Raw genomic sequence first — 24,943 nt, forward strand, 5'->3', positions numbered from 1 at the left:
GCGGGTTAAAATAATTTAGATTTGCACCACTGAAAGTGAAGTGCGCAAGAGTCAACGTTTTCTCGAAAGCAGTACCAATTTTTCTTCGGTTTGCATGATTTATTATTTATACAGAAGGAACCCCATCATTTGTTTTGGCTCGTTGGTCACAGATAATACAACAGCTCATCATCATTGTGTAATGTAACTACGTAAGCCCGCTCACGCGGATCAAGTCACTTTCGGTCGGTCTGTTTTACATAAAAATTTTTACGCTCAGATGACAAGTTTGAAGTTGACCTCCTCAAATGCGATGACGCGCTGAATATCTGGTTAGCAGAAGAGAACTTCCTTGTTGTGGGCCATTGAAGGCACTCATATCTAAATTAGATGAGGTTAGTGATTATTTCAGTGTTTGGATTTCAGTTTTGATCGGTATCTGAACAAACTTCTGTGTTGATGTGTTGTGATTTGCGTGATATTGCGCTGCAGTGTGAAGTGTGTTCAATAGAAATTTATCGCGAAATGGAACATTTTCAGATAAGCAGATAATGTTTCAGAGTTCCTGCTTTAGACAGATTAAAATTCATGCGCTAATGTGCCCTAAAATGGGAATCCATAGACCGGAAATCGACTTATGCGTTGGTAGTATGAATATAATTTCTCCCGACTAGCATTTTAAACTCACCAAATTGATGTTACAATACTGTATTTTAAGCTGTGTCGCGAATTGAAAGGCTAATCTTGAATGATCAACACCTCACAGAAAACTCCTTGATCGACAAACAACGCTCTTGGGCTTTCTAAAGTGGAATATTTGATCAAATGAGTCAGTTTATTTGAAGCGTATGTCAAACCAACCAATACACCGAGCCATCAAAACCTTACCGCTGTGGAATCCATTGTAAGGCCGTTTAGCGAGTTAATTTACTACAAATGGCAGATGTGGAATTAGCTAATGCTGCAAATGGAACAACAGCGCGTTGGCGAGCTTTGGTACGTAACGGATCGGCAAGAAACACTGCCATAACTACTAAACAACCATCTCTAGGCAAAGATTCTTCAACGTTAGATATCCATGAACCCGTCGCTGACGCGAAGGATTATTCCGTCGACATAGGTCTCATTCAACGAAGGACGTACCTGCTATCAGCGGGAATTGGAGACACGAATAAGGTTTTTAATCGCATCAAGGGATGGATAGGATTGATAATTTGGGCCTTGAATGTTATTATTCACTTTGGACTAGACTTTTACGAAGCAGTATTTGTCTTTGAAGTGTCGTGGGCGACTTGTATTGGAGTGTTCTTAGTAACACTTCTGGCTTGTTGTTACTCGATGATAAAACATTCAGTGCCTTGGTTTATTAAAGGAGTGAAAAAACTCAAGAAAGACGGACACTACCCGAAAACTCTACGACGTGTTTACCTTATATTCAAGGTGAGTATGTGTCTATTGACGCATCCTTCGTAATCACCTACTGTTTGTAGATTTTGACATAAAAATGGGTTTGATTTCTCATCATCGCGTTTCTGTTGTCTAATGTTTCGTGGCGTGCGTGTAGCTGATAGATTTTATTTTGTGACCAGACCCCTAAAGCTTTCCATTCTTCCTGCCAAACCGCCGCCATTACCAAACAATTTATTTCTCATTTATATCGGACTCTCCTCGCCGTTACAAGATTGGACAAGATTACGCTCCTTCGTATTGGATTTCGAGAAAAGGAAAGTGCTGTTTAACTCAGGCCTGCGAATCATTAAAATGTTGACAGAATCCTTAGTACGTTACTCATTTTTTCTGTAGATGAGTTCTGGAAAAAATTCTCGTAATAAAATAATTTCGACGCCACCTGAGACCCATTCGAAAGCATGCGAGGCTAATGGGCTATTATGAATGCTCTTTGACAGCTATTAATCTTTTAGTATAATTATGTTCCTCTTTGTATTGTGAAGTCAGAGGTCGCTCGATTTTTTAGTTACTTTCATTATAGAGATCTTAAAGTTGTTCTGCAAAAGTGATTGCTTGCCTTGAAGAAATATTTTAGCAACAAGACGCTTGTGTTACATTTTATGATCCGGGTATGTCTCGCAGTTGCCAATATTTTGTTGATTTTAGTTTCAAAGATCACCCGCAGCTTTGTATGAGAAATCATTCTTAAAATACCACAGAGCCCACTTAATGAATATTTTCAATTATTAAGGATCACCCCTAGTGTCTTGTAATAAGGAATTAGCTTTGAAAGGTCATAATTCAAGTGAGAACAAAGATAATTTTAGATTACAGAATTTCTTTACATTTATAGACACAAGGTTAGGATCCTGTACTTTTCTTGAAATCAATATCAATGTTTTTCTTTTGAGCATTAGTCCTATTCTATGTTTTTAAGTCTAGTAACATCAATGTCATGTGTCATGTTCTTTTATTTAGAATCGTGTATCAAGGTGAACTGTGTGTGCCAAACTTATGAAACGAGAGGTCAAATCGTCTTTGGTTTTAATTAAAAATGCAAATGAGTAATTGGGCCGATATTAAAACGTAACTATGGTTACCGCTGTCTCAATTAGCAATCATTTATTTATTGCCCTTTCACGTCAATCGAATGTTTTGTTTGAGAAGTATTATTTTCGCAGCGTAAATTTTTTCTTCGGAGATAAAACGGCAAAGATACTTTTCTAAACGGGAACATTGATAATGATGACATTGATAACGCAAATTTGACGTAACTTCCTTTAAATTCTATAAAATTTTAATTTAACACAATTTAATTTTAATTTAAATAATCATCACAGAATCTTACAGCTAAATAGAACTTAATCGAGAAAAATGCAGATTACTAGAGAGATAAACAAATTCCCACTGGAAGAAATCTGAAATCGTTTTAGGAGTGTTTTCACTATCTCGGTTTTGGCTCGAAATAAAATTTGGTATGATTCAAAATTTCGGTAGCCAGCTAATAGTTCGGCGGAAAAATTATGTAATTTTAAATTGAAAACATTGCTTGCGGTGAGAGAACTCGCCTCTAACCACAGTGGACTGGGCTCGGTTCCCACACCTGGCCTCCCATCTGGGTTCAGTTTGTTGTTGGTTGTCGGTTCTTTTTTTCCTGTTTTTCTAGTTTTGTCCCCTCCACAAAAACCAACAAATTGTAACTTGGCCCGGCTGAATGTATCCCTGCAAACGAGTTTCTAAACTCAAGGGTATAAGGTGAATGAACAAATTACAATACCGTAACATACCTCAGACGTTAGTATAGAAACAATTTTTATGTCTAATGTCATACCAGCAATTTGAAGACTGTCATTTTACCGATAAAATGATTCACATCCAGTGGGAAATTTTCAGTCTCTTCTCTTTGGGCTGCTCACTTATCAATTTGTAGGATTATTTTCGGCAAGAAAATCATCTGATTTAGGTTGAGAGATGGAGAAGGATCTGTTCTTGGAAGCAATAAGTAGAGTCAGCCATGATAGGTTCTTAAGTCAGACAAATCTTTTGTGGTATCTACTCTGATTAGGAGTACTTGGCTGTGAAATCTCATCAAGGCGCGATAGTCATTTCATTTTGTCGCCAGTTTGAAAACTGATCTACCCAAGCTCTAACTAGTATTACAATGACCAGTTCTGTTCCTATCAGAGACATACATCTTTGTACCTTCTTTGACCTGAAGCTATTGACTTTGTAAGGAAAAAAATTTCATCCAGGTTAAAGAAATACTAAGTGAAAATTTTGGTTCCTAAGACCCGATCGTAGCTGTTACAAATACTTCTGAACCTTGCTAAGAGAATTCATGATATATTACTAATATATCAGAATCACTCAGTGCAGTCCACAAGTTTAGCAATTTTTGATACTACATTATTTGTGAATTTGATAGTGTCCACTTGTCGTATCTGAAACCATTGATATGGCTTAGCTTACCAGATCGGGGCTTGAGTTCGACTTAGGCTTGACTTTGTCCAACGCTTGAGACAAATGTCTTTGAGAAATTCATCAAATCAGTTCTTTGTTTGTCTCCTTAGTTTATGCCAATTGTTGTGGTTATGTTTGCGATGGGAGCCGCCATGGGACAGTTTGGTTGTTACGCATACGATGGAGCCCTTAAATTGAGCTTTTCAAAGCTTTCTAATCAGACAGGAATGAAAATACCAACAGGGATTGATGTGCTCTTCAACATCCTCAGAGCGACGAGCCTTTTCCACATCTTCTATGGCTTCTGCCTAATTCTCGTGTTTCACATGAGTTTAATCTTCATGCTTCAAAGCTCCATGCGTGAATTCAATGGTATGTTAGAACAGTATAAAGTGCAGGGGCGGATCCAGGTTTTTATGAGAAGGGGGATGGGAGATAGAGAATACGTATTGGCTGTTAAACTATAAAGAGCATGAAGAAATCTGTCAGTCGGCTGCCCTGTTCCAGAGAGGAGCCAAGCGAGCCACACCCCTCCCCGGATCCTTCCGCGCCTACAGTGTGGACGTAGTTCTCAATTAAGATTTTCTTAAGATGTTATTGTGTCCCAATGCATTCTGCTTAAAAGTTAAGGGATTTTAGAAGAAGAGTATATACGAAACTTGGGATATATTTCTTCTGTATCTACACATATCTTTACTCCTGACAAACATAAATCAGCTATATTTAAAGGAATCATCTCAACATTCCTTTCACCTTTTTCCTTCTATTTTTCAAACTACCCATTTCTAATTGTAGTCCTGTTAATCGATTGACTGAACAAAATACGGATTCCAACTGAAAAGGGCGATTATTGATTTTGTTGAGCTACAATTCTGACTAACCTGTTTTTTAGACGCTACTGTTCATTTGGTGCCTTTTGAGTAAAACTGATATGCGACTTTCGATGTCTTTTTCATTTTTTTTACAGATCGTATGGGTAAACTTTTCCGTGAAAACCCAATTCAAATCGCTTTCCCTGAAGCTGTCAATCTATTCTCTGCAAGAGCAAAATTTGTCCGTGAAGGGAGTCAAAAGAGCACGGTAAGATAACATTGTTTAATAATATTCATTGAAGAAATACAGTTTGCTGTGTATGTTGGTAGACGACGACCTTTTTCTTGTTCATCATAATTCCAAGTTCTGTGAGAGGGCAAATGATTAATGCAAGGTACCAATAATATGCCGCACGCTATTATGCCAGAAAATTACTAATGCTTTATTACATGGCACTGATAGTACTGCACTTCTCATTTAGCTCCGCTGTATGGCAATATTTTAAATCTTAACTTTGCTCCGCTATGTGGCATCTTTTTCATCTTAGCATTTCTAGTCTCCATTGTGTCGCCTTTATCTCAGTTATGGTAATTATTTGCAGCAGATGTGTTTATATCTTAAGCAACAAGCCTATTTAATTTATCTAGAATATCTTTACGATTCATTGACTGTAAATTAGGGGGACCAATATTCTTTATTACTGGAGTAGTTCTTCGAGAACAATATTCAGTGTAAACTCGTTAGGATAATGACCGCTTGAAGGTGGAATTCCACAGACGAATAGATAAGAATAGTTTCTTTTCTTAACGAACCAACTGTAGCAATTCAAGAGTTCGTATTAAACACACTGCTTGTTTTGCTGTAAGCACACAACAGCTTTCTTTTTAGATAAAATTCATCACTTAGCTCGCCATTTATGTAAGAGGCCTTTCAGTTCCATCATCGAGTCTTTAGCCATTTGATATCTTTTCATTTTACAGGTTGTTCTTACCACTCTCTTGGTCGCCTGTAGTGCTTCCTTCGTTCTTAATGCTTACAACTTTTTATTCCTGAAACGCTTTGCTATTTACGTGTGGTTCGCCATCGCTCCCCTCATCTGGGTGGTTTGTCCTCTGACCGGAGCGGCCTGGGTTACTAAGACTTACGTGAGGTACAAGTTAGTGGTGGTGAATGCGTGGGTGGATATACCTGAGGTATGATGGTTTTTTCTTCTCTTGACGTTGCTCAGTGTAAATGATTCAGACGTTCATAATTGAGACTTGAACTCTCATTTTACTCAATCAATCAAAGAAACAACAACAACAACAACAAACAGAAACAAAATCTCGATTTTCACAACGACGATTTCCTTTTCTTTTATTGGTCGTTGTGATTTTTAAGTTTAGTTTCGCGACACACAATCTGATCGCAATTTATCATTATTTCTGTAGTGTTAGGATCAGTTTCTTGAACTAAATTAAGAATTTATTGTTTTGCTGAATTACATAAATATCACAAATGCTATAAGGAAAATGACGAACACCCTTTGAATAACCACGATAATGGTCCAATCTACAGGAACACGAACTTGAGGCTTCTGCGCATGACTACCTGCATCAGACCAACTCTGACGGTCGCTCCAGGTCTCCCTCTCCTTCCCTAAAGAAGAAATGGGGCTCTACAATAAAACGGTTAGGACAGAAGGAACCAGTACAGCAATCTACCACAAAGGGGAAGGATTTTGTTGGAGTTAATAATCCAGGCTATAAGGGCGACGATACCAACAAAACTACAGTCCCAACTGAAACAAAAAGATCAAATTCGAGGTAATCTTTCTCAGTAGTCCAGCGGTCAGTGCACTTGGCTCCTAGTCGGACGACCCAGGTTCTTGTTCTGGCCGGGGCAAGGCGTTGTGCCCTTGAGACGTGCGGGGAAAAAAATGCGAGCTCCGCTTTTAGGCTTGGCTAAATCTATATATTATTTCAACACTGATTTAATTGTGTACTTCTGGAGCTGTGTTTGATTAGGACAGGGGAGATTTAAAGTGCTTTCAGTTGCTTCTGGCCTCCGTTTCCTAGACTTGATACGGGTGTCTGTCTTAGATTCCTCTTGGTTCATTTTTTTTTACTAAAATCAGTTTGAAATAGCTCTGTTTAACCTTTCAACTCCCATAAGTGACTAAGACAGAATTTCTCCTTACATTAACGATACAAGAGCGAGAAGACAAGGGATGAAAATAGAGAAAAATATCAACTACCAAATTCTCCAACTAACATCAATAATTGTATGATAGACAGAAAAGAGAATTTCCGAGCTAGATCTGGGAATGAAAGGGTTAAAGCTACGGGCTTAAGCGACTTGTATCTGATACAGCTTTTATATTATTTCTCAAGGAAAAACAGCGAAATATCTCTACATTTCTCTGCTGATGAGAAGACATCGAAGGTCAAAAGAGGATCCTTCCATGGCACAACGCTCAGTAAAACCCCTGAGATACTACTCACGGATTGTGATCAAGTCTCGCAAAATGTCGTTCCCGCTCAAGAGTTCTCCTACGGAAAGATGAAAAGATCAAACAGCGATTCAGCATTGACAGACGTCGAAAAAGTGAACAGATCATTTTTACATCAGGACGTGGTTCAAGGTTCATCAAGTGAAAACGTCTCAAAGGATGTACCCCGGACGCATGTGGTGCGAATCGACATAGAAGGCTCACAGTCTTCAGAAAGTCAAGGTAACCAAACAACTTCCGTTTCCGGTGATGCTATCACGACTTCCTCTGAATTTCAAACCAGTTTTTCCACTTCAACGCGAAGCTCTGATGGCGAGCAGTTAAAAGTTCCTGGCCAAGAGGAAAACGCTAGTGGAACGAACGAAAACAAGGATTCTCTTCCCAAGACAAATTTTCTTACTGGAATGGCGAAGACTTTTCATCAGTGGAGAACAAAAACAAAGAAAAAGAGGAAGTTTAATTACGAAAAGTACATTATATACCTGGAAAGCATTCTGCCAACTGTGGGTTTTTCAATCGGGGGAGTAATAATAACATTTAACGGAATTTACACTTTTATTGTAGTTTTGTCCTTTTTAGTCGGGGTTTTCGCCCAAGAAGCCTTTTTCGGGAATTAAAAAATGATAGGGGAAAGAAAAACAAATTGCGATTAAAAAGGACCATTATGGGAGTTGAGGGAAAAATATGGGAGTCGGTTGAGTAAGCTTGAAAGTACAGGAAATTATTTTATGCAAATTATTTAAACTGAATTAATTTTTATATTTATACTAAAACTGTCAGGGTCGGCTAAATTATGTTGATGAAAAAGTCGAGTTTTTCTTCTATACTATTACATTTGTATCTTTGGACTAGGAAAATGAGTATATAGTGGGTTTTTTTTTCTATGAACAATAATGTACATCGCTTGATTCAATAAGCTATTTGCGAGATGCCTCATGCCTATGCTTTAAGGCCCGGATAAGTGCGATGCCCTTTACCAGAAAATCATTTCTTACTCCTAAACAAATGAAAGTCATTTTCTCAAGAAAGATTTTGCACTTAGCCTCGTTTTGAAAGTGAGGGCTTTTGAAACTCGGAAATACCCTATTTCTGTATGTGTAACATAGAAGTTTAGTCTCGGTTTGATCATTACATATTTGTTTTTACATTGTGGCTTCGCTCCATTCAAAGCTGTCCGTAAACATCTGCCAGTGGTTCGTGTAAAATTACATCAATTTTTAGTTTAATCTACCATCAATGAAAAAGTTATGTGAATATTGTTTTTAAATTCATTTTCATTCATTTAAATTGTTGTACCTGTTGAAGTGTTAAGTTTTTTGGCTCGATCTGATAAAATCATAAATGAAAGTGATATTTGTTAAGAGAATCATATCTCTGGTCTATACAGATTTTTTGGGGGGTAAATTGGGAAATTTGAGAGGAATATTTTTGAGATAAAAGTTTTACAGAAGGGTAGCCAGAAATTAATTTTGTAGTTGCTGAACAAAAAATTATGATGTGTAACGAAATAAAAAATAATATTCTTTGAAAGGAACTTTATAGTAACTGGTGGTGATGAAAAAGCTCAGTGGGTCTTTACTTACGAATTAGACAATTATTTTAGTACAATTTTGGAAATAAAGCGATCAGAATGGCCGCCACGAGGTTTAGAAAGTTTCTGACTCAGTTGCAGGGGATAAAAATAAAAGCCACCGGTTATCTATGGTCTTTCGCCGCCTGTGAGACCCCCGGTTCACCGCTGTCTGTGTAGCCTGAGTGCAGGCTCTTGTGTTTGGGTCACGACTTACGGCACAGCCGCCTATCATACCGATGCTAGCTGCTTTGGAAAAAGTTACGAGAACTCCATGCTCAGTTGAACCATTAGGCACCTGGCATTTGGCAGCTTTAGCCGCAAGGGAACAACTTGATGTTTCCGGTGCGAACAGAAATCGAAAGTAAACTCCTTGTGAGTTTATGCGTGTGGTTGTACTTTCTCGTGTGTTGTTTAAGCCAGATGGATTGGAGATTATTTTGATTCACTGTATGGAATATTGGTTTCTTTCAACCCTTAACTTCCTTTACGGACCAAGACATAATTTTTGCTTGCGTCATCGATGCAATATTGAGAATAAATAAAAATATCAACTTGAGGATTTTTAAGGTTATCCCGAATACTAATTTCTTCAAACTAACATAATAAGAATTGTATGTGAGACATTGAGGAGTATTACTACTGAGATCTTCATAATGGAAGGGTTAATCCTCTTCGTGTTTCGCGGGTGGTTCATACGGCAGAAGAGTGAAAACTGACTTTCACTGCCCATTGGACAGGGTTAGTTCGTTTTGTTTCCAGAAGTTGAAGACGTCAGCTTAGGACGACCTTTCGATTACAAAACGATTTATTTTCCCAGTAACATGCTGAAAATACCACCTCATAGCGATAACACGACGTCCGCCCCTTCAAAATACTGAACTACTACGTAGCTTAAAAAATGTGATCAGCGCTCACGTTCAAAAGTAACATGTATACAATATATCATGGACATTTCGGAAAGGATGGTCCAACTAGTCAGGATGGACCAACTAGTCAGTTAGCACCCTTACATTTGAGTTGTCCTGTCTGTCGTCCTCTGCTTGCTCTCCCTTCAGGTCTCAGCGACATCCACAATCCTCTGATTAGTCTCATTTCTGCCTTTCTCAAGGCGTTGGATAAAAAAAAAGCAGTGAAACCAAGTCACCTCAAAAAATTTCTTTAATAAAAAGCATTAATAAAAAACAATCTCTTTAAATCGAACCGGTTTATACAATTATCATTTTATAGGTATTTACAAAGTCAGCAATAATAACTACCGTATTTATTCGCCTATAAGCCGAGCGATTTTTCCAACAAATTAAACTGAGAACAGGTAAATTCTCGCCAAGGTAGGGGGTTCGGCTTATAGCCGAGTATTTTCGCCAAAAAAAATTTACGGGTGCTTAACAAGATTCGAAATTTGACAACATGAAAAACTGGCCAATCAGAAGCGGTCATTCCCACGGTTTGTGTAAACATTGCAACACGATCTGACAGATATCAGCTGATCGTAATCTCTAGCGATCTAGAATGATCTATGTTTATTCATAACCTACTTTTTGGTTGCATGTTTCCCGAGAGGGAAGCTCCTTTTGTTTTCGGTTTATGTTAATTCATCTCAGTTAACGACACGCGTGGAGTACTTTGCAATTATTAGGTTTCGGCTTATAGCCGAATGTTTTGTGTTTATTTTTTATTTCAATGCAACAGCTGCTGACATGAAAAAGTTTAGGGTCTCGGCTTATAGCCGAGATCGGCTTATAGGCGAATAAATACGGTAGTCACACTTATAATCTTTTTGAGAAACGGTTCGGAGCAGGTACATTGCACAGAAAAAAAAAAAGTTCACGTCCATGTCCCATTTTTTCCTCTGTGAACTCTGTATCTGTTTTTGCAGCGGTCAATCTCTCTAGTGTTGTGCGCCATTCAGTAACAACAACAACAACAAAAAAACACCCATCTAAAATGATCTGATACCACAAGCGTAACAAATAAGAACACAACATCGCCTTTTCAGGTTTTCGATCAAAATTTCTCATCCTGCTAACGCTCACTTCCAACTAAGAGCAAAGAAGTGTCATCACTTTAAACAACTGATATCCGATCTCGTCACACACGAATGTTTCTGGCATTTACAAGTGTAAAAGTTGTTTTACATTCTAAATAATAACACACTGTTCTTGACAAAGAGCGGATCTCACTAACCTGCCTGCAGGCTCTGCAGAACATAAAACATATTCTGATTCATAAAAAACATCAAAAGTAAAATACTATTTACTAAGGTCAAGGCTGGTGACCTGATCAGATTTTTGGAACACTGACACATGATTCAAAACCTGAATAACGCTGCGTTTTCAATATAATTGATTTCTCTATATTTTTTTCTCATAGTAAAAAGAAATAAATAGGTAACTTTCAGCGTCTTTTTCTATCTTTCTTGTTCAGCCACTAGACTTCGTTTCAACTTCTGTATCAAACACCTTATCAAACTGTCCTATTGTCTGTGAGCTCTTATTGGTTCTGCTCTGCACTTCAAGAAATGAATTCCATCTGAGGTCTTTGTTTTGTTTGGCAATTGCTAGGCATTCCTGAAGAAACTCTACCGGGTTTTCGGGTCGATTGTGAACAACTGCGGTCAAAAGGCTCTGAAACGAGAAAATTTACATCAAACGTCATCCCCCATAGATTCTTGGTTAAAAGCGTACCAGCTCAAGGGAATCTTACTGTATGGCTATTATATTTTTCTCGGTGTTTCAGCATTATTTGCCGTCTGTATATGCCCCTTGTTCCACAGCTGGAAGATAGTTAAAGTTAAGTCCATCCCCGGGACCCTAATCCGGGACTTATCACATGAAGCAACTATGGGAGGGATGTAAAGAGGATGTTAGGTCGTCACCGGTTACCCACTTGCACTTGACACTTGGTCGGGTTAGCTAACTGTTTTTACGAGTCCTCGATGGAGATGAAGGCTGCGGTGCGGCTAAAGCGAACAGCTGAGCTTCGAGCGGTTTCTCCTGTTTTAACGTTTAAAACCTCAGGAGATTTCACCGCTCGTTTCCAGCGCACTCGATCTAACGACGGCCAGCTACACAGGTTATTTCCATTCCCCCCTCCCTTCCCCCACGGCAACATCGAAGGGGGAAGACAAAAAGCTAAATTTTCTGAGACAAATAATTGAACATTGTTCAAGTTGTTTTTTTATCATTGATAGGGATGCATGGGGTTTATGAAACATGAGAAGGGAGTCCTCTAGAGCAATCCTCACCTGTGTTGCATGTACCCCAGATCCCGGGCAACCGCAGCCTTTCGAAGCTTTTAAGATTACGGATTGACAGGATTGGGTCAGTTGGGAAGAGAATCCCTTGAGGACACTAACTCGAGCAGTGTACCAAAATTTTTGTTTAATATAACGTAATAAGGCCATTTATATCAGCGAATATTAAATTTTCATCTTTATCACCTATCAGCGGTTAAAAATCGTAAGGAAACTCAAAATAGGGTACATAGTGACTGACAAGGTTTGAAATATTTCCTAAGGAGCTAGGAATCATCAGTCAAGAGCTTTGTTGACATCATCAGTTGGTATGTCAAGATCAAACTGAATATAACCAATATGTCCCCCCGCCTTCCTGATAATACAAATCGGTTACTTCGTCAAGCCTTTTCTTCTTTTAAAGTTTGGACCTTATATCCACTAACACTGGATATAAGTGGCCAAAAAATTGAGTCTAGTCAAACATATGCAAATTGCGTTAAAACTCCTGGTTATCTTTTGGTCACAAGCAAATCTTATTTACCGTATTTAATCGATTAAACGCCGCCCTCGAATAAACGCCGCATCATCATGCGGTGTTTATTCGAATAATAGACTCAAAAAGCACATGGTGATCATTGCTCCGATTGCAGTTGGAGATTTTGAGTGAACCAGGCACAAATCCTTTTGAATGTACCAGTTCTGATGTCGAGAAAGCATACCCGACTTAAAATTTTTATTCACTTTATGTATTGCAGTAATACAAACATGCAAATTGTGAAATTGAGAAGAATATAACAAATGACTTTTCAGAGAAGCACTAAAACATGTTTCGGTGTTTTTTTTTTAAATTAAAATGATAAGCTACCCTAGTATTGTTTACAAATAATAATTGGTTTTTTAGTAAACGTCGCACTCGAATCATGAAAAATGTAATAAACGCCGCTGCATTTAATCGAATAAATACGGTATATATCAAATCATTGAATACGTAACCAAGGACATTGCGCACAGTTACTTAATTCTATCGCTGTGCCATTTTACAAATACCCCACATTAAATAATGATATCCAAGAGAAAGGACATTGCCATTGCATGATTTAAACTATGAAACTGAAGGGTAAAACCACCAGTCGTCAAAAAATCATAACGTAATGTGTTTTGTTGTTATCCTGATTGGTTTACCGGGAATACCTTGGTGACCTCGAAATGTGAAACTTTGTCGGTATATGACAGAATTATGAGCCATTTTACTCCGGAGGGAAAGCTTTAATACATATGGGAGAGGTTCGAAAGAAAATAAGTTTTAAATATGATTTTGATCTGCATAGGAACATGTTAGTTCTTGGTTTTCTTATTGTCGCAATCGTGCAATTATGATGTCCGTGTAACTACGAAACTGAATTAATTAACATCGCAAGTAATTGTTTAGCCAAACAGCTTAAAGCGAAAATGTTTCAGATAGAACCAAGGAATGATTTTCTATATGCGTGGTGGTACTGTCCCAAAGTGAACAGATTTCCTGTTGGATGTTGACTGAAAAAACTCCTCTCTTGTTTCAGATAAGAACTCGAGTGATCCGATGTCATTTACATTCTTTCAGCGAACGATCAACAAATCTCCCCTCTAAAAACAAGACGAATGGAAGATATTCCTCACCTCGAACAATTGGAAAACATTTTTCTTTGCCATGTATACTTTGGCTTCCTCGATATCCTCGGCAAAATCGAGATTGGATGCCATGTCTTCGCTGTTCTATCCAAGCGGCGCTACTTTGGTAACAAGACGGGGAAGAAAAATAGTCGGAAATATGAGTGGTCAGCGGTGAAATGGCTTTGATGGCTTAAGTAAAAACAAATCATTCGTGGTTCCAGTAAGCAATCTTGTTATAAATCCCGAAGTGTTAACAGTTTACTTCGCTAAATAAAAAATCAAGCAATTTTTTAAAAGCATTGACCACACAAATATACTTTGGTGGTATTGCGTGACCGTCGTCAGCTGGAATAGTCACGTAATAGTGAAATGAATAATCCCGGCCTGCAGTGTTTTCGGGTCAGAGGTATTTTTCAATAAAGTTCTCTGTAATGGCGGACGAAATGACGAGGGCAGGAGGAAGAAGGCTCTCTGTGCTGTATGGCTCTCAAACTGGGACTGCCCAAGAAGTTGCTGAAAGAATCGGTCGAGAAGCAAAAAGAAGATACTTGTCAGCGAGTGTTTTGGCTCTAGACGATTACAATGTGGTATGCCTATCATCAGATGTCTATAGTTATGTTAAGATATTTTGTTACGTAAGTACATGGTAGGTATTATAATGACTTGCATACTTTTTCAGATGAAGCTGATTGAAGAAGAGCTTGCGATATTTGTATGTGCAACAACAGGTCAAGGAGATGAACCTGATAATATGAAGGTTGTTACAGCTATACTTTTTATTCTATGGCAAAATGTTCATTGATTAATTTTAAGTTATTTTTATTTAAGAGTCTTAATAAATTTTTCCTTAACTTTCTCTCCAATCGTTAGTGATTCGTTAATGAGTCGAATTTTAATGGGGTAGAATTGCTTTTATAAGGCTTGAAAAAAAAACCACTGTTATAAATATATCTTTTTTAATTCTGAGCAACCCTCTCTTGATCTTGTCGCTGCATTGCAGAGTAAAAAAAGCCTAGTTCTTACTGATTGAGCTTTGCTCTATAACTTCAAAAATATTAAATAATAATTTTTAAAAAGTGCTCTTAACTCTTTTACTCTGATTTTCCAGCTTGTTAGATCACAAGAGAAGCTAATCATGATTATCTTCCATCTATAAAGTGGGAGAACTTCAAAATTTATTCTTCAGTAAAATGAAATAGTTATAGTGGTACTTGATTAACAAGAAAATAAAAAATCAAAATAAAACAACAATAACAACATGTTGTTTGATCTTTTATAGAAATTTTGGAGATTTATCCTCAGAAGAAACCTTCCTGTTAATTCGCTATCTGGGTTGTCATTTGCAGTCCTAGGCTTAGGAGATTCATCATATCCAAAGTAGGTTTAGATGGTGATGGGAATGAAAGATATGATTTAACCCTTTAACTCGCATGAGTAACCAAGACAGAATTTCTCCATGCAGTATCAATACAATATCAACCAGATAAGTGATGAGAATAAAAAAAATATCAATTAGGGGATCATAAGTTGATCCAATACTAAATTATCTGAACTAATATTGTAAGATTTGTATTGTTGACAGTAAGGAAAATTACAAATTTGATGTGGGATTTAATGGGTTAAGGTGGCTGGGAAATATCTCAAGATAAGGATTTTGTGAAAGTCAGATTATCAGAATTTTGATTCTGTCTTGATGATAAATAATGGATACTATAAATCTTAAGTAATTCATCATCAGTCTACTCTGATTAAAGTAATTTTTGATTTATTTTTATTTTACAGATTTAACTTTATTGCCAAGAAGCTAAATAAAAGACTGATCCAGTTGGGTGGTAGAGAACTGCAAAGGGTTGGCCTAGCAGATGACCAGCATGATCTTGGGTATGTTCCAAGTTTGGGATTAGCAAGTTGTGAATCTTTTCTTCCGAATCAACTCGTGTCTGTTTGTCAACTTAGGTTGGATCAACAAGTACTTATGTCTATTTATAGAGTAGGGGATAATACAACAAGAATATCTTAATTGAATGGAACCTAAAAGTATGGGGTCAACAATGCCGCCTCCTTTGAAAAAAAAATCCACCTCTCTGTCCTCCCTTGGAGGTCTTAGCATGCAATATTTGTCAGTTGTAACTTGCTCATGGTAGTTGTTTATTATAAATCATATGTCCTGAATAGAAGGATTAAATTGAACCAGACTAAGGACACTACTGGTATCCTTGAATATTGAGTTAAAAAATACATCAGTCAGTGCATCCTATAAGACAAGTGCACTTATGGTAGGAAAGTAAAGAATCAAGTTTCTTTTTCTTTTGACTTAGGCCAGATGCAGTTGTTGATCCGTGGTTGAAGCAGCTATGGGAAAAAATGCTTAGAATACATCCTCTGCCAGCTGGAAAGGATATCATCAGTGCTAATGTTAGGTAAAGTGGCAATGTCTGTTCCAGACTAGGATCGATCCCTATCTTCTTGTGAATTTTTGTCGTCAGTATGATTAAAGAGATCATGAAAATTAAACACTGAATTAGCTTTAAACAAGACTGTTTTCCCTGGGAGACATTACTTTGGTAGAAAGGACAGCACAAAGTTGAGAAGTGCAACAAAAGGTACAATATTATATTTGAATGTTCTTGATTTCATGCCCGGAAAAAAAAAAACCTCTTGTTGTCTTCATAAACATTATGTTGTCATCCAATATGCATAAGAAAATAACAGGAAATTGGACAGATGTAGTGAACACATAAAGGTGCACTGAATTTAAGAATTTTATTGATTTGCTCTTTAAACAGGCCTCACTCGAGATTCAAGGTGATCTTTGTTGATACCAGTAATCATGTAACAGAGGACACAAACAAAGCATGTGAAAGCTCTTTGATAGAAAATGGAGGTAAGCTGACAGAAGTAAAAATGTTGTAGTTATGGTTCAATAGTGATTCATACTTTGATTCAAAAACTCTTGGTCTTTTTTCCAATGTCTTTATCCAAGCAGTTATGTCAGATTCCAGTCCAAGCAGAAGACATCCTTTCAATGCACAGCTAATATCAAACAACCGTGTGACTTCACCAGATCACTGGCAAGATGTAAGACTGGTGCAATTTGATATCAAGGGTTCTGGAATAAGGTACTAACACTGCTTAAATTTAATTTATTGAAAAGTCATGGTTTAAATGATTTCAGGTTGAATTTAAATCAGATAAATTTGATTAATTTTATGTCTTTCTTTATTTGACCCTTACACATCCAAGATCTCAAAAGAAACTCTCTTACCATCTTTTATACAATTTTTTTTCCATATTTTGCTCTTATAATTTGGTATCGAATCATTTGCTTAAAATACTTCGATGTTGGGAGGAATAATTGTAAACAAAATGCTTTTATTAATGAACACAGATAGGAATTCTTTTGGAAAAAATATTTGGAGACTTGAGTTATGTTTAGTATGATGGAAAAGATGTGAAGCCCACATGACACATTGTTCTACCCTACTACACATCTTGACCTTACCAACAGCTGGTTAATCCTCTAGCATGGTCTGTTTTCTTGAATTGAACATATTGTCTCCATATGAGCAAAATTAGTTTTTAAAGCTGACTGCTGGACTGCACAGAAATATTTCTAGTAATTTTTGTTCCATTTCCATACTGGTAGAATTCTTGCAAGACTTACACTGTAACTTTCATGTCATCTTAAGATGTTTTATTGGGGCTACACAGGTTTAATGAGAGACTATTTTAGTGGCCATGAAGATTGTCTGAGATACTGTAATTTTCAGTGATCCATCAGTTACCTTCTTCTTACCCAAAAAATGCCAGTTGTAAACAAGCTTGTCATGTTTGTATAAATAATAGATACTTAAAACACACCGTACAAATATCCACTAATTCCACTAATTTTATATTATTTATTTGGCTGTGAGGTGAGGAGATTGCTATTATTTCATTGTAAAACGTCAATTTGTTTTTGTTGGTGCTCTTCTTTAGCCACTCTCCAGGTGACGTTCTTATGGTGCAGCCAAGTAATCTGCCTGATGTTGTACAAGAATTTATGAATCTTTTATCACTAGAACCCGAAAAAATGTTCCATCTTGAGCAGAATGATCCAGGTTAGTGGTTTGTAGAACTGATAGCTGTCATTTAAAAGATGCACTCATCTGCTGAAGTGATTGGATTTTAGAATGTTATTACAATGCCAGAGTTTTTTTGGTCATACTAGTTCAGCATGTGGCATGGAAAATTCAGGATCCTTCTGTGGGATGTGGTAATTTTTTGGCATCTTGCTGTACAGTTTGTATTTAATGCTTAGTTAGGAAATTCCTTACAAAGCCCCTTTAAGAAAAATCTGTTTTCAAAACAGCTTGTGCCTTTCCACCATGATTAAATGTTGAACTACATGATTTAATGTGACAGATCTCCCTGTTCCACACCAGCTTCCTCAGCCTTGCTCCATTAAGCACCTTGTGGAACATTATCTAGACATTCAAGGTGTACCAAGAAGATACTTCTTTGAGCTTCTTTCCCACTTCACAAGTTCAGAGCTGGAAAAGGAAAAACTTCAAGAGTTTTGCTCTGCAGAGGGACAGGTATAAATAAATTTTGTGGTCTAACTTTAACTTGAAAAGCAAATCTACTTATGATAATCAGCATTGGTATAAAATGATGGCTGAATTTGAGTCAGCACTCATGTGCAAATGAAGAGTTTTCTGCATGCAGGCCACAATATTAAGCCTTCAAAGTTCACTCCGATTGTGCCATATTAGATGTAGAGAACCAATTGTGCAGAAACACTTGCTTAGGAAAAGCCTTTGAGGCTTCAGTGTTTTCCATTTGACATGCACAAGGTTTTAAAAAAAACTTGTCATTCTGAGAAAGAAAGTATCAGTTCCTCATAATATCTCGCCAAAATGTGATTGAAAAGTGACAGAAGATTCCTCAAGTACATTCCATCCCATACAACCCATGGATTCATTCCATGCCCTACGGTTACATATATCCCCTTTACACAATTGTTTCTAAATAGGAACAGTTTCAGGCATTCTCTTCTCTGAGAATTGCAGTTGTATTGAGTTGAAATTTCTGGTTCATACTTCTCGAACTCGACCTTTCTTTCAACAAGTATCTCAATTGCTGTAGATTATTTTTGGTAGTTATTGTGACGAAGGGTCTACTTTACCGCTCTTTCAGTTAAACTCCTAGATATGCCAGTTTATCGCTTATTTTCACGCGAATGACTTGTGCTTTCAGGAGGAACTTTATTCATATTGCTACAGACAGAAAAGGACCACATTGGAGGTAAATTTGATTTTGTTATTCTGAAGCAAGGTGAATTAAGTTTCTGAAGCACTCACCATCTTGGTGAGAGCAACTGAAGGTGATCAATTTGTTTAACAGAGGTGATTTTGAAATTAAGGGATCCTCGCAGCTAAGAACACTACTGAAACGAGTAGTTGTAAATTGGACCTGAACAAAAAAAAAAAAAAATTCAGGCCCGTACGGGATTTGAACCCATGACCTCTGCGATACCGGTGCGGCGCTCTACCATTTGAGCTAACAAGCCAACTGGGAGCTGATCAATGAATTGGGTAAAAATAAACATCCAAGTGAATGATGATTTTAGATATATGAAAATTCATATATTTGCACTGCGGTGGAGAGATGAAATTAAGGGATCCTCGCAGCTAAGAACACTACTGAAACGAGTAGTTGTAAAATGGACCTGAAAAAAATTTTTTTTTTGTCACATTTTTAAGACTTGCAACGGAAAAAGAATTGTATACCGGTAAAATTACGACTCTGGGGATCTTTTATTCCCAGTTTCTGGAACATGTAGTCACTAGGGGTATTTCTATTCAACTTGAGCGGGATGCTGGTCCATTGAGCCCAGCAATTTCTCTGAAACTTTAAACTACCCATTTATACTCTTGGCAAGAGAGTGGCACTGTGGGAGGAAAAGGTCCTTCAAAGAACACAGTAGCACCGGCCAGGGCTTGTACTTTTCAGTGCGCTAACCACAAGGCTGCTGCGTGTCATCATTTTCAAGGAAACAGCAGGTTGAATAATCATACCTTAAAGATTCGATTTAGGGTCCTCTTTCCAATAGGCTCCCCTTCTCTAATAAGAGCCCCTCTCAAATTTGGTCTTGTTAATAAGCGCCCCTTTTGAGTAAGCACCCTTATTTCAATAAGGGTCAATACTCCTGTCTGAAATTGCCATCAAGCGCCCCTATTCCGTTTCAGTAATATCATTGTTGTAGTTTATGTACATTGAGATCAACTGTGGTCCACCTTCGTGTAACTGCTGATTTATAGTCTCATAATAAAACAGTGGCCTTCGTCTCAGTCTCTCAACTGCTATGTGATCTCGTCTTAAAATTTGCGGCGACTAATTGGCTTTTCGTTTTAGCCAGGAAGGATCCGGAGACGACAAGTCCCTTTTCCAGTTTCTTGAGCCTTTTCAAATAAACATCGAAGCTTTATTCGGCACATTCTCCTTTTTTTTTTTTTAAAGAATAAGTGCCCTGTCCCTAATAAGCGCCTTCCTTTTGGTAACCGAATTAAATAAGCGCCCCGGGCGCTAAATCGAATCATTACGGTATTTAATGATAAATAGAGATAGTGTTTGACGAAAGGTGTGCAATGTCTGTCTATAGGTTCTTCAAGACTTTCCATCTGCTAGTGCCAACATCCCCTTCGAATATTTATTTGACCTGATCCCACCGATTCAACCGCGGGCTTTTTCTATTGCTTCTTCTTTGAAGGTAAGAGGACCTGTATCCGGGAAAATGAATATTCTAACTATCTTTTAGCTGCCCTTCGTTACACTCCACTCCACTGCAAAGACATTGATAAAGACTTTAAGTCTTGTGTGCCATGTGAAAAAGCCGGGGCATTGTATCAGCACGAGCGGAAGCAGCAGACGCAAACGAAGACTGACGTTTGAGTTCAGCCTCTTCGTTCCTGAAAGAACTAACTCTGGAAATATTTTCAAAAATTACAAACTTACCATAAGATACAAATATGTTCCTCCTCCTACTTAGAAAACTCGTAGTAAAATATTTTCAGGAACCTCCCGCGTAATTCTGCATTCAGCCTAAAATCAGTACTAAAATTACTAGAGAAATTTTGACCCTATCTTGACAGGCTCATCCAGATGAAGTCCAATTACTGGTAGCTGTTGTAAACTACAATACTAAACTTGTCAAACCGAGGCGAGGCCTGTGCTCCACATGGCTGGCTTCTCTGGACCCTTTGAACAAAGATTGTCGTGTACCTGTTTGGGTGAAGAAAGGAACAATATCATTTCCCAAGGCTTTAGACTCACCTATTGTCATGGTAGGCCCAGGTAATTTGACATGTTGCACAATTTTTTTCTTTATCATACGTGTATTTTTACATGATTGGTCAAAGACCTTTGCCTTAAATTTTTTAGATTTTGTATTGACGTGTGCTTCTTGGTTTTATTTATGTGTAGAACATTACTGAATTTTCTATAGACAAGCAGAGGTATTTAAACGCCAACACGTTACAATACTAAGAATACACCTCGCTTTATTTTTTTGACGCCTATTTTCAGAAAAGTTTATACCCCACAACCTCTGTTTACCTCATAAATGTGCCTATGGTCGGTCATTTTCTTTGAGAAAACCGCCCGTGCTTCTTAAAGAGATGCTTTTATACATCATTAGTAGTTGCGTGTTTTCGTTATATACTTTGATTCAGTTTATGGGTGAGTTACGTTCTTGATAATTTACACCTGGAACTTTATTTTTTCAAGCCTAATGAGGTTGTGCATTGGTAATTCAAAGTAAACGCAGATAACTTTAAAACTGAGGTATCTTGCTTTTGTGGTTAAACAAACAAACTGTTGATGCGTTGTATTTTTCCTCTAGGTACTGGCTGTGCTCCGTTTAGAAGTCTTATTGAAGAGAGAGTGTCACAGTCTGCTGGAGGTAAGCGAGGGTTTGTTCCACCAGCAGGAGGAGATATTGCCTTAAGCTATTCACGTCCCTAAAACCCTCACTTCTTGAAATGAGTGGTCTAGGCTAGTAACGCAATCAAACTGAAATTTTCTAATATCTCGTTTAATCGTCTGGTTGAGGTAACGGTCTCTTAAAAAAAACTGTGGTCGGTTACCGTAACTGTCGTTTCGAAAAAGATGGTTTTTCAAATGTTGTAGGTCTGACTCGTGGAAACTGGACATATTTTCTACGATGTCTCAGGCTGGAAGACTGGGGTAGTGTCCGTCACATGTGATTGGTCAGTTTCGATCCGTCTATGTAGATTTATGTAATTCTATTTGGCATATAAGTCGTTCGTGGAGTGCTTGTAGTTGTTGGCGTCCGCCGAAAGGAGTCTGATATAACTAACACAACCAGCTATCCAAAGTCAGTCGTGATAGGATTGTAGGTTTTGACATCTGGCTGAGTTCCTCTGAAATTACTGTTGTCACTCCAGGAATGGTAAATTTTTCGTTCTGATATATTTTTGCGGTTTTTTCGCCTTCGAGTTTTGACCCATGGTTTGTTTGTTATTAATCACAAAAACTAATCACAATTGTTATTTTTGTTATTTGTTATGTGTCATTTAGTATCAATCAGGTAGCGGCCTTTATCAGTTGTATAATGTGGATGTCTTCTTGCAGACTGTGTGCTGTTCTTTGGCTGTCGGAATAGTAACAAAGATTTCTTTTTCCAAGACCAATGGGGTCCCTTGGTTGAAAATGGAAGTTTGCAGTTGTTTACTGCTTTTTCGAGAGATCAGGTATGTTAAGATGGGAATCTTGTTCCCCCCTATGGTACAAGGACTTAGCCACGGTTGTCACTTATCGCAGATCACAATTTTTCCCTCATTAGAGAGCGCGGTGCATCGGAGAACTTAGAGGCCGTCAAAGAAACAATGAGAAAAAAGAATCACGTGAAAAAAAATGTGAATCCGAACAAAGGGAGCACAAAAACATTTATTTGTTTTTCCAGTTAGAGATCAACACATAAAGGCATTTATTGTTGAAATTGTCTCTTGCTCTCAAAATGTCTCTGTGTACAGGAAGACAAGATTTACGTCCAGCACAGGTTGCTAGAACACAGCTTTCTTGTCTGGGATCTTCTGGTCAACAAACAAGGATGGTTTTACATAGCCGGGTATGATAAATGCTCTTTTGCTTTAACTCTTTTCCCTTTAACTCCCATGAGTGACCAAGACAAAATTTCTCCTTACAATACCAATACAATTTCAACCAGATAAGTGATCAGAATAAAGAAATTAATCAATTTGGGGATAATTAGTTGATCCAATACTACATTCTCTGAACTGACATTATAAGAATTGTATGGCTGACCGTAAGGAGAATTACAAATTTGATCTTAAATTGCAAGTTCTTCAAATGGATTTGCTCAGGTTTCGTCCCATTGTAAGTTCAAAAGTTACTCCTATTTCGTCTTAAAAAAATTGTTTGACTGAGAGGAAATTAGTGTTAGTGAACTCGTAAAAGTGGGGGTGAACTTGGTATATCTGATAGGGGAAACTTGCAATGGGGTGATAACTTCAGCTACCTTAGAAGTTTTTCCTTGATAATTTATTCTGGCAGTGTTTATGGCAGTGTTTATGGCAGTGTTTATGGAAAACTATGTCTTTCATTTTCCTTGTTCAATTCCCTGGTCTGAAAATAGACGTGCTAGTTTTCTAACGAGGAGACTTGTCAACGAAGGAATTTTTTTAGTGTAGGTGACTTGACAATGGTACTTTTACTGGAAGTTATACAATTTTTGGGAGAAATTCTTTTTCAGCACGTTTTCCTCGAGAATAGCCTCTGAAATAACGTTTTTGTTACTACAAAATGAAACGTACATCGCAAACAAGCCACGTTTTTTTTGGAAAGTAAGATTTTAAAGGAGAATTCCAAATAATTGGAAAAAGTAGCTCGCCAAATCCTTCAGGTGTAGGTTTATTAAGTCTTTCATTCCTGAATATCAAGCAGTGGAACTTTTGGTGCTAGGAAGGTATAAATGGTCAAGAATAATAAAAGAAGTAAATCATGTGTGACATGATTCTGTTGGATAAACTGCACATAGAACTTTTAGGAAGTAAAGTCTGAGGAAATAATTTAATTTTTTTGCAGTATTTTTTGGTGATTTTTTTTTACTTGATATCAATAATGAAAATCCTCGTAATAGTTTGACTGCTGTTTACATCTGTTATATTTCCAGAAACTCTCAAAGAATGCCCACCGATGTTACTGATGCCCTTCTTGAAATATTTATGAAAGAAGGTAAAATGGACAGACCCAACGCCGAGGAATTTCATAAAAAATTAGAAAGTACAAGACATTTACAGAGTGAAACCTGGTCATGATTTGAGGAAGTAAAACTGAGAAGATGAGGCGTTGACACTTGTGGAAAATTTTAACAACAATTCATCACACCCCATCATGAAAAAATTGCCTCCCAACATCAAAGAAGCCAGTGAATATTTGACGCATTTTTTTCATTCCGGGACAACCGAGGAAAGGGAGCTTCAGTGTTTTCTCAACTACGAGAAACAGTTTGACCAAAGATGATTGTGGAAAAAATATGAGAAAGACAAAAAAGGAAGAACAACAATATTGTTTTATTAAAGGTGATTAAAAAGAGAATTTTGCCAATGTCTAACGTTAACTTTGTCGTCCATTTTGTCCTTCGTGTACCTCCCGCGCTTCCTTGTTGTCAAGTAGCAGAGAAGGTACCGACGAGTTAAATGCGATGCAAGGCTCGCGATCTACGTTTAAGATATGCAGGGGTCTGGAGGCAAACGCGTAGGCTTGAGACATTGCGCTTAGAGGAGTGATTTCGATTCAACTCCCCCTATATGACGGAAATACAAGTATGGAATGATTGATTCAATTTCGGGTCTTTGTTGTCCAATCTTCATATTTACTCTCACGACTATAACGCCCAAACAGTTCTGGTACTGGTGATGTCAGAAACAGAATCCTCAAGTGCAGTGAACGAAACTGTGAGTGAAGGTGCATCTAGGTGGACGAAAATAACCAAACTTGTTTACTACTTCAAAAAAAGTTAAAAATAGTGGTGAGGTAACTCTTGTATCATTTCATATTCTCTTTCTGTCACTCTTAAATCTGAAAACTCCTAAGCATATTCGAGAAGAGAGTCCTTTTTATCTTCCTTTCCAACTTTTTGTAAGTATTGCCAGATTTCCAGATTGTGTTGAGCGAGATATTCTATTTTACACCATTATGCATATTGTGTTGACAAATGCCGCCCTACAAGCGCCTAGCAACTGATCTAACACTTTCGGTTACATTTCTG

At 37.6% G+C, this 24,943-nt stretch overlaps 2 protein-coding genes across 4 annotated transcripts; both read left to right on the forward strand.

The window, feature by feature from the left end:
• The first annotated feature begins 2 nt into the window (after window positions 1-2).
• On the forward strand, window positions 3-8,821 carry LOC131774657 (uncharacterized). 2 transcript variants are annotated; one of them, XM_059090714.2, is made up of 7 exons: window positions 3-374; window positions 698-1,419; window positions 3,999-4,260; window positions 4,856-4,968; window positions 5,682-5,894; window positions 6,259-6,506; window positions 7,074-8,821. In XM_059090714.2, the coding sequence occupies exons 2-7, from the start codon at window positions 916-918 to the stop codon at window positions 7,807-7,809; spliced, it is 2,076 nt and encodes a 691-aa protein (XP_058946697.2). In that variant the 5' UTR covers window positions 3-374; window positions 698-915; the 3' UTR covers window positions 7,810-8,821. The 2 variants fall into 2 exon arrangements, with proteins under 2 accessions (XP_058946697.2, XP_058946696.2); XM_059090713.2 differs by having other exon boundaries at window positions 746-1,419.
• A 4,976-nt stretch (window positions 8,822-13,797) lies between these two features.
• LOC131774649 (NADPH-dependent diflavin oxidoreductase 1-like) lies at window positions 13,798-24,270 on the forward strand. Of its 2 annotated transcripts, none has more exons than XM_059090703.2 (16): window positions 13,798-14,237; window positions 14,330-14,407; window positions 14,930-15,027; window positions 15,433-15,531; window positions 15,969-16,070; window positions 16,437-16,534; window positions 16,634-16,769; window positions 17,629-17,750; window positions 18,055-18,227; window positions 18,889-18,936; window positions 20,294-20,401; window positions 20,784-20,985; window positions 21,533-21,592; window positions 22,285-22,403; window positions 22,686-22,780; window positions 23,846-24,270. In XM_059090703.2, the coding sequence occupies exons 1-16, from the start codon at window positions 14,082-14,084 to the stop codon at window positions 23,988-23,990; spliced, it is 1,839 nt and encodes a 612-aa protein (XP_058946686.2). In that variant the 5' UTR covers window positions 13,798-14,081; the 3' UTR covers window positions 23,991-24,270. The 2 variants fall into 2 exon arrangements, with proteins under 2 accessions (XP_058946686.2, XP_058946687.2); XM_059090704.2 differs by having other exon boundaries at window positions 13,799-14,237; window positions 16,637-16,769.
• Window positions 24,271-24,943: the final 673 nt, after the last annotated feature.

Source organism: Pocillopora verrucosa, chromosome 4, assembly GCF_036669915.1.
Source record: "Pocillopora verrucosa isolate sample1 chromosome 4, ASM3666991v2, whole genome shotgun sequence".
NCBI classification, from domain to species: domain Eukaryota; kingdom Metazoa; phylum Cnidaria; class Anthozoa; order Scleractinia; family Pocilloporidae; genus Pocillopora; species Pocillopora verrucosa.

Coding starts and splice junctions, on each gene's coding strand:
- LOC131774657 (XM_059090714.2), top strand. CDS start 916: ATGGCAGATGTGGAATTAGCTAATGCTGCAAATGGAACAACAGCGCGT. Junction 1,420..3,998: donor GTGTTTACCTTATATTCAAG/GTGAGTATGTGT, acceptor TTGTCTCCTTAG/TTTATGCCAATTGTTGTGGT. Junction 4,261..4,855: donor CTCCATGCGTGAATTCAATG/GTATGTTAGAAC, acceptor TTTTTTTTACAG/ATCGTATGGGTAAACTTTTC.
- LOC131774649 (XM_059090703.2), top strand. CDS start 14,082: ATGGCGGACGAAATGACGAGGGCAGGAGGAAGAAGGCTCTCTGTGCTG. Junction 14,408..14,929: donor ATGAACCTGATAATATGAAG/GTTGTTACAGCT, acceptor GATCTTTTATAG/AAATTTTGGAGATTTATCCT. Junction 15,532..15,968: donor GATGACCAGCATGATCTTGG/GTATGTTCCAAG, acceptor CTTTTGACTTAG/GCCAGATGCAGTTGTTGATC.